This window comes from Mangifera indica, unplaced genomic scaffold, assembly GCF_011075055.1.
Source record: "Mangifera indica cultivar Alphonso unplaced genomic scaffold, CATAS_Mindica_2.1 Un_0058, whole genome shotgun sequence".
Lineage (NCBI taxonomy): Eukaryota > Viridiplantae > Streptophyta > Magnoliopsida > Sapindales > Anacardiaceae > Mangifera > Mangifera indica.
In genome coordinates, this window is record NW_025401150.1 from 60,236 (window position 1) to 69,343 (window position 9,108).

Here is a 9,108-nt window from a genome sequence, read left to right on the forward strand (position 1 = left end):
AAATTGCATCCATAAAGTACCAAAGTTGACAATAATCTTAGATTGACATTACGTTATATACTCTGTAATGGTTAAAGTCTTTTTATATGAACACCATGGATGATGTTATCATTACCTTTTTTGTAACATGCGATCATAATACAAGCACAACTCATAGGTAACGTGTTTACACATTTGTGAAATTTTTATACTTTTAAAAATTTTATAAATTTTGATAACAATTTGTGCATATCATTGATAGACTCATAGGTAGTGTGTTTACATTGGAAAACAGCGAAGACATATGAGATCTATTGATAAGGTGCATCTTCAAGCGGGAGCTTACCTACATAAGGTGGGGTTTTAGCAATAGAGCATGACACATTTTTTAGAGCATAGTTATAACATAATGATAATTAATATTACAAAGTGATTTAATGCTCTCGTCAAACATGCACATGGTTTGCCCATCATGATGTTCTTCGAGTTTATTTGAAGCACATTGTAGCAATGGTTTTATGAGATGAGAAACCATACAAGTATGTATGACATTAATACTAATTATCTAATTGATTATGAGTTTTTACACTTATGTTTGTATATTAATAGATGTGCGAATGATTTTTAAATTACAGATGAATGTCTCTGCCTATTACACCATGGACAAAGGAAAAGGTTGACCACCATGTGTTGAAGGCTATGTGCTTGGAGGTTCGTCTAATTACAAATGTTTGATATTAGATTATAAGTAGTTGTAGACACTTGGGCATTGTGGACTTTTATAAAATGGTTTGTATGTGCATGAAATTTTAGCTTTCACATATTCTATGTACGCATATCGTTATTGCTGCAAGATATAAAAGGTCACCAGTATCTATGTATGAGTTCATCCTTTTGATACCATCGAATCCTTTCTATAATTTTGTTTTTAATAAATAATGGCTAAATTTGCAGTGAATAGCTAGCTAAAATATGAGTTATTAACGTTGAAGGGGAGGTTAAACCTGATATTATATTAAACTTTTAATTAAAATTATATAATGAAAAAATTAGCTGTTTAATTTATATAAACCAAACAAAGTTGGGTTAAAATAATTAGTTCCTTTATAAAATTAATAGCTTTCAGTGTTAGAATTGATGGGAACCATAATTCCTTCCAGGCATGCAGTTTAAGATCCGATGAAGTTAGAAATTTTATTTACTAAACTGAAATTCGAAGGTAAAATAATAAAGATGAAAGTCATCTTGAAAGGATATTCATAATTTATTTGAATTTTAAATGTGGTTAGACAGCATCAATAAATTATATTTATTGTAAGTACAAAATTTAATATTCATTAATATATCATTAAATAATTAAATAATATTTAATTATATAATAATATATTATATATATATTTAAAATAAAATATATATATTATTATTTAAATAATATATAAATAATATTATACAAATCAATTTTTAAATACATATATAATAAATTTTAATATAATTAAATATTATTTTATTTTAATTCAAAATCAACCAAGAAATTTATGACAGACATTAATAATATATTTGTTTTCGGAGGGAAGTTCCGTAACCGCATAGAGAACGGTATGAATTTGGGGAGGTGGAATCTGAAATCAAATGATTCACCGACTAAAAGGGTAAGGGAGGTAGCGGCCAACGTTGCCCGCAAGTCTCTACGCGGAACACGCATAAAAACAAAACAACACAAATCAAAACCCGCGTTTCTTCTTCTTCTTCGCGTTCCTTTCTCCCTTTCGCTTTCTAGTTACTTACATACTTCTTACTTGTGTCCATTTTCTTCTGTTTAGACTCCCACTTGACACACCAAACTCTACGTTTTCCTTTCCTTTTCCACGATCCAAATTCATTTCTTTTGTCTTAGAGAACTTCATTTATTTGATTAGTTTATATCCACTAGAACTAGCAACTACAGAAAATAAATGTTACCTTTTTAGTTAATTAAGTTATGGGGAATTGTTTAGGTTCTTCAGATAGAGTAGATTTCACCCAGAGCCAGAGCGTACAGCCTATTTCTGGTACTTCTCTTTCTTTTATTACTTATGTTTTCTCTTTAATTGTTTTATCAGAATTTTTTTTTAATGGGTTATATTGTTATGACTTTACAATTCTGATTCCCTTTGACTTTGTTTTTGTTTTTTTTTAATTTTTTTTTATGTTTTTGGAGTGATTTTCTATCTCGAAATGAATTGTTTTAACTTTTATGTTTGTGATTAAATCAAAATTATGGTTAGACTATGGATAAAATGCTCTCTTTCAATTTTCTGCCTGGTTGGTTCTTTGACCATCAACGTTTTGGTGTATATAATTGTTATTGAAGATGTGGATTCTTTCTGAAATTTCAGTTCTTTACGTAGGCTACAATTAGGATGTTTATTACATTTCCCTTTACATTCTTTGAACCTGGGTCTTAAATAACTGTGTAGATAAATCTACTTGGTTTTTGCCCTTTTTTTTTAATTCAAATTTTTATGATTAAATGAGTTTTTAAGGAGTTGTTTGTGAATTAAATAAGAAAAAAGGGGCTTGGGTTACCCAAATAATTTTTGGGGGAGGGGGGGTTGTGGCCGGGCGTGAGGGGTTCGGTTGTTTTTTTTAAAGCTCTGATTGACAATTTTTTTGAATTTATGGCTGTTAGTTTCTGAATTGTTGATTGTTTCACTTCATGCTAATAAACTGGGAAAGAAAGAACCACATAGGACTTGCTTTGGGGGTTAACAGCTATTCCTTTTTGAGCCAATTGTGATGAGTTACATCATTTGGATTTTGGTGTAGGCCAATAGCCCTCTCTCATTACTTTGGGTTATACTTCAACCTCTCCTCCAAAAGTGAAGGTGTTAATTGGCATGCATAGCCATGAATAAGACACCTTAGGACTTTTCCTCCCCAACATATTATGCAAACAAAATTGTTTATAACCAAGTTTTGGCTGGGAAATAATTCCCTTATGGCAATAGTGAAGTTCAGGAAACTTTAGATAAGTAAGGGCTTTGGAGTACTGTGTGTAATTGTTTTTGTGTCTTGATGATCAAAATGAGTAGTGAGGAGAAGCATAATGTTTAGCAGCTTGTCCATTAGTTATGTTGGCTTTTTACCTAATTGGAGAGTGGCATTCAAATAATCTATACTGATTTCTGAGGTAACATAGCTTTCATTTTAATCATGTTCAAGAAGGTGCCTTCCAGGGTGAAGGGTTTGTGCAACACATAACACTATCTATGTAGACCTGCTTTATAGAGTTTGATTGAAACAATTGTTATGTTAGAAACAGCCTTCTGTTGTCAGCATTAGATGAGAAGCTGGAACTTACATTTCTCTTCTGGAATCAGGAGCCTCAAGAATTTCCAGTAAATCAAGCCATTCTTCTGCTCCTTCCACTCTAACCATCCCATCTTGCAGTGAAAAAAGTCATTTTGAATGTCTTCCTACACCAGGGTCTGAGGGTGAAATATTGTCTTCTCCAAATTTGAAAGCCTTTACATTCAGTGAGCTCAAGAATGCTACTAGAAACTTTCGTCCTGATAGTCTTCTTGGTGAAGGTGGATTTGGTTATGTTTTTAAAGGATGGATAGATGAGCACACACTTGCACCTGCTAAGCCTGGATCAGGAATGGTTGTTGCTGTCAAGAAGCTTAAACCAGAAGGTTTCCAAGGCCACAAGGAGTGGTTGGTAAGTTTTTTTTATTTAACATTTTTTTGTGTGTGATATTTATACTCTTCTTTACAACTTTGTGCTTTCTGATTTGTTTCAGACAGAAGTTAAGTACCTCGGACAGCTTCATCATCCAAATCTGGTTAAATTAATTGGATATTGCTTGGAGGGTGAGAATCGGCTTTTGGTCTATGAGTTCATGCCCAAAGGGAGCCTAGAAAATCATTTGTTCAGAAGTAATGTCTTCAACGTTGTTGAAAAATTCCTATACACTATTTTATACAGTTTATATTTTTACTTAATGGATATATAAATCTTATGGTCATGTAGTTGCTGAGGAACAAATATACAAGCAATCAAAGACCTTTTCTACTCTGCAGTTCTTGTTGTGGGAAAATTGACTACTCTTCTGTAACATTTATATGGCTAAATTAAGTTGTTTTCTCAGAAGAAATAAATAGCAAAAATGTAGGATTAAAAATATTTGTGCCTGTCTTTTTTGCAAGAAGAAAGAGGTTGAGGTGGAAATTTAGTATTTTTTTTATGTCATTTTAATCTTCTTTCACTTCTAGAATAAATTCATACAAGAGTTATAGCCAAGAGAAAAATTACGCTGTTAAAACACTGAAGAGAGAAAAGAAGAATCAATTTGCAAAATGGCTCAACATTATCCTTGACCTTTGGATTTCCTTATTTGCTCCATTTCCCTTTAAGATTTGCAAACTTGTCTTCTCATTACATATATTTAAGATGCATCTGAATGTTGAAATCTGTGGAAGATGCCGATTAGCTCATTGGAATTAAAACAATGACTAAATATATGGCTTTACTCAGTTACAGTTCCACTGCCTATAGGTACCCACTACCGCTAGGATCTGCTGTTCCACTTTTTAATTGAGTTTTTCTTGCTTATATATACATATAGGTTCTACAAAAGCTATTCTGTGTTAAACCAACTCAGTAATGAAATGTTGGAATGTTATGAAGCTCCTTGATCTGGTTGGTGACCTTTGATGTTCTCTTTTTTTCAGGAGGACCCCAACCACTTTCTTGGGCAGTAAGGATAAAAGTGGCCATAGGAGCTGCCAGAGGGCTCTCTTTTCTTCATGATGCAAAATCACAAGTTATATATCGGGATTTTAAGGCTTCTAATATTCTACTTGATGCGGTATGCTTATTAAAACAGATAATTCATTGTTGCTTTGCCTGTAGTTTGTGTATATAAGTCATTAGATTTATGCACGTTACTGGCGATGACAATGCATTTGTGATGTAGGATTTCAATGCAAAACTGTCTGACTTTGGTTTGGCCAAGGCAGGTCCCACTGGTGATAGAACTCATGTTTCCACACAAGTTATGGGTACTCATGGTTATGCAGCACCAGAGTATGTTGCTACAGGTATGTAGAACAGCTATATTATACTGTTTTTATTTACATTGTTTTCTGAATGAAGCTTGTAAATCTATATTGTTATTAATTTCCTCTTTCTGGGTCTTGTTATATAAAATCTATATTCTTCTCAAGTAAATTTGCATTGAGGTCGAACCTAGAACTGTGTTTTCAATGAATTATTTTGCCTTGGGAATGTCTAAGGCAAACGCCATCTGATATTAGGTTGTTTTTTGTATTTGCAATGTTTTTTTATAGAAGTTGCAGAATTGCTACTGCTGTCTGAATACTTGCTTTGTGTACTTTGAGTAATTTGTCTTCATTGTTGAACAGGCCGGCTTACAGCCAAAAGTGATGTGTATAGCTTTGGAGTTGTATTGCTTGAACTATTATCAGGACGATGTGCTGTTGACAAAACAAAAGTTGGTGTTGAGCAGAATCTGGTAGACTGGGCAAGGCCATACTTGTCTGACAAGCGAAAAATATTTCGGATTATGGACACTAAGCTAGGGGGCCAGTACCCACAGAAAGGAGCCTATACAGCTGCTGCTCTTACTGTACGGTGCCTAAGTACTGAAGCTAAACTAAGGCCTCGTATGTCTGAGGTTTTAGCAGCACTGGAGCGACTTGAAGCCCCCAGGAATGCGAAGAAGCTCTCTCAGTCTGAACTGCAGAGGGTCCCAGTTCCAGTCCACAGGTCTTCCATGAGACAACAACGAACTCCACTTCGTATGACTGCTAGTGCTTCTCCATTACCAAATATCCGGCAATCTCCACAACTACGCTGAACCAAGGAGCATTTTATTAGTAAATTTCTTGTATGCTTCCATGTCTGTTAATATTTATGTAATACTAGTGTATGTTATGATGCTAAATTTAGAATGAATTGTACCGAGCAAAAAATAAAAGTCTGATGAATTGTACCAACCTTATCTGGCCTGCATTTTTGGGAATAGATTAGAGACAGTGCAATATTAGGTTCTATTTTCACATGGGCATGATTAAAAGAAGAGTATGGGCAATGCACATGAAGTGAATTTGAATAGGAATTATGAAATTAGCATTTCGGGCTACATGACTTTCTAGATGAAGTGTTCAAAGTGGGAGGCTCTTTTATTGGGCATTTAGACAGCCTGAGGAAGTCCCAATTGCCGCCCATAGGTAGCTCTAGTTGCTCTAGATCAGCTACAACCTGTGTCATTGTTGGCGTGGTCTTCGGTTCTAAACTAAGGCATCTAAGAATGATTTGAGCGAACTCTTGAGCTTCCTCCATCCTTATGTTCTTCCCTAGTCTCTGATCAACAGCGCGATGCAGTTCCTGCTTGTTGCTAAGATATGGCTTTGCCCACATCCCTGCCAAACCATTTGGATATTTTTTCACTGCATCTTTGCCCAAGAAGATCTCTAAAAGTACCACGCCGAAGCTATAAACCTCAGTTTTTACAGTCAAACGTCCTGTAAAACAGATACATAAATGAGCAACAAACAGAGCTATTTTCCTTATACATCATTAGTCATCACCGGGAAGATGTGATTTAAAATGATTACATCACCTGTTGCAATATATTCAGGAGCAAAGTATACTTTGGTGCCAAGTTTGTGGAAATATGGGACTTTCCAACTAGGGGTCCAAACTTAGCCAGTCCAAAATCTGATAATTTGGCATTGAAATCCTGCAATATTCTCTTACAAAATGAACATCTTGGAACGTCAATCACGTAAACTGATCTTTCAAAAGCTGTGTTGAAATTACAAAGAAAAAGAACTCATATCATCTAGCAGGACATTCGAAACTTTAACATCATGATGAATGATTGGTCTCCAATAAGTATGAAGGTATTCTAAGCCCCTGGCTGCCCCTAAAGCTATTTTGATTCTTTGATTCCAGTTTAGGACACAATCATTTTCTGCATGTCACAATATATAAACTGTCTAAATTTCTCTAGTCATTTGATTTTATGTCATAGTAGAGTCTTAAAATTGGTTAGCTTGCTTGACTTACAGCTCAGGAGATGATCTTCCAAACTTCCTTCAGTCATGTACTCATAAACCAGCATTCCATGTTCACCTTCAAAGCAATACCCTATGAGCTTTATAACATTCGGATGATTTAATCTGCTCAAAAAATCCAATTCATTCTCTATGAATCAACAATTCACACCAAGCCTAAATTAGCATTGATAAATACATCAAGAGGGATTGAGAATGGCATATAAAATGTGACACCCTTATCCATCAAAATGCATTTGAATTGTAAAGCTAAAAAGTAAAATCATAGTGGACAATGTACTGGGTGAAGTGGAGAATATCGACTATTGAATCAGAGATGTTGGCCTTGAAATCCTTTCCTTCTCAGTTTCTTGACAGCAATGGCAATTCCATGTCTTGGTTTTGCAGGAGTCATTGTCCAAGAATTGATGTATCCTATATAAGCTTCCCAATGATATTCTTTTCGCTAAATTCGCGCGTAGCAGCCTCCAGGATTTTATGGCAAAAACAATTTAGCCTGCCAGCATGATTTATGTATATACGTTGGTTTTCTGCATGCACAAAAACACATCAAGTTAAACTAGGAAAAGAAACAAATTCAGTTACAATAATTAATTTATACCTTTCTGTGACTTTGAATGTCTCCACTGTCAGTATTGATAATCGTATCTTTCATGTTTAATGCGACTCACTGCAGCATGGAACGTAAAGTAACATATGCTAGTTGATGAATGGAAGCTGAAAATGATGTTATTTGCTTTTACCTTGTAAAATATTTGAAGTCTTTTTCTTCTTTTGTGTTGTATGAATTTTTCTGGGAGGAGGCACTCCTGATTATAATTAAGATTCGAACAGATAAATGATATGATTAACATCCATTTGAGCTAAGAATTTGTATAAAGTAAAAGAAATTAAATTAAGACAAACCAGCTGGAGGATTAGCAATGTTGAGTGGTTGATCATTGGGATCTAGAGCTTTTTCCCTTAGACAATTTCCCATATTAATTAACAAGAAAAAAGCAATAAAAAAAGCTAGTAGTGTAAAAGAATTATAATGAAGTGTCAAACAATAGAATTATAAACATGATCAGACCTTGTGAAAAATGAATGGCGAGTGGAACTAAGCCAAGGCTTTGCACTCTTTATTTAACCTTCTTTTATCGATGAATTCTAAGCATATTGCTATAATATTAAATGAAAGGTGATGCTTATGTACTCGTAAATTAGAAGGGCATTTACTAAGATGGAGAAAATTTTCATGTTTTTACGTGACAGTTGTAAGATGTTGATGGATCAAGGTCTCCCAGAATCTCATCACTTTCCCTATAAAAAAATAAAATTTATAGTAATTATAAGTCCAAAGACTTATTCTCACTACTTTTTAACACATACTCTTATGTTAAATTTAGTTATTTATATCAAAGATAAAATAATTTTTTTCATATTTTATTTATAGAAATAATAATTTAGTTTTTTTTAGGGACTGTTCTTCTTAATAATTTACTTCGACGAGTTGTCTGACACTTTCTCTTTTTTTTTGGTGGTTTCTCAACATAAAAATCATAAAAAATCTAATTAAAATGGTCAAATTTATCGTATGAATTTATGCAAATCCAATCCCATAAATCTTAGAATCTAGCAATGTCGCAGAATCTATAACTAGTTTCACATATTAGAACAAATCCCATAAATTTAAATATAAAAAATAGGAATGCACGAATTAAAAAAAATCTTCAATTGATGTAAATCACTCCAAAAGCTCAAAATTTACAACTAAAGACTAAGACTTTATTATTGTTAAACTGAAATACTGAAACAAGCATAGACAAAAAGCAAGTTAATTCATGATCCAATCAACAAGAAAACAAAAAACCTCCAAAATAGAAAAACCAAACCAGAAGAAAATGTACTTGATAGGTAGGTCCCGCCTCAAGTGGTAAGTTTTGGTAAGGGAATCCTTTGCATGTGTGCGAGCAGAGAGAAAAGTCTGTCTAGATAAAAATAGAGAATACAGGTAATATGTTCAAACTGACTCCAACAAATTACATAGCTTGGAGGTCAATGATG

The 9,108-nt window shown here is 33.7% G+C and overlaps 2 protein-coding genes across 4 annotated transcripts; one reads left to right on the plus strand and one right to left on the minus strand.

Moving 5' to 3' along the window:
- The first annotated feature begins 1,589 nt into the window (after positions 1-1,589).
- LOC123207093 (probable serine/threonine-protein kinase PBL3) lies at positions 1,590-5,979 on the plus strand. Of its 3 annotated transcripts, none has more exons than XM_044624348.1 (6): positions 1,590-2,027; positions 3,339-3,679; positions 3,762-3,897; positions 4,693-4,829; positions 4,938-5,061; positions 5,386-5,979. In XM_044624348.1, exons 1-6 carry the CDS (start codon positions 1,958-1,960, stop codon positions 5,838-5,840), a joined length of 1,263 nt encoding a protein of 420 aa, XP_044480283.1. In that variant the 5' UTR covers positions 1,590-1,957; the 3' UTR covers positions 5,841-5,979. The 3 variants fall into 3 exon arrangements, with proteins under 3 accessions (XP_044480283.1, XP_044480284.1, XP_044480285.1); XM_044624349.1 differs by having other exon boundaries at positions 1,794-2,027; positions 3,281-3,679; XM_044624350.1 differs by having other exon boundaries at positions 1,890-2,027; positions 3,275-3,679.
- A 130-nt stretch (positions 5,980-6,109) lies between these two features.
- Positions 6,110-7,109, minus strand: LOC123207091 (probable serine/threonine-protein kinase PBL9). The gene is made up of 2 exons (XM_044624346.1): positions 7,079-7,109; positions 6,110-6,507 (listed from the first exon to the last, which is right to left on the minus strand). The coding sequence occupies exons 1-2, from the start codon at positions 7,107-7,109 to the stop codon at positions 6,110-6,112; spliced, it is 429 nt and encodes a 142-aa protein (XP_044480281.1).
- Positions 7,110-9,108: the final 1,999 nt, after the last annotated feature.

What these genes read in the sequence shown, in the direction of transcription:
- LOC123207093 (XM_044624348.1), top strand. Translation starts at nt 1,958, where the DNA reads ATGGGGAATTGTTTAGGTTCTTCAGATAGAGTAGATTTCACCCAGAGC. An exon ending in AAGGCCACAAGGAGTGGTTG is followed by an intron (nt 3,680 to 3,761) that starts GTAAGTTTTTTT and finishes GATTTGTTTCAG; the next exon opens with ACAGAAGTTAAGTACCTCGG. An exon ending in CTAATATTCTACTTGATGCG is followed by an intron (nt 4,830 to 4,937) that starts GTATGCTTATTA and finishes TTTGTGATGTAG; the next exon opens with GATTTCAATGCAAAACTGTC.
- LOC123207091 (XM_044624346.1), bottom strand. Translation starts at nt 7,109, where the DNA reads ATGCTGGTTTATGAGTACATGACTGAAGGAA. An exon ending in TGAGTACATGACTGAAGGAA is followed by an intron (nt 6,508 to 7,078) that starts GTTTGGAAGATC and finishes TCTGTTTTACAG; the next exon opens with GACGTTTGACTGTAAAAACT.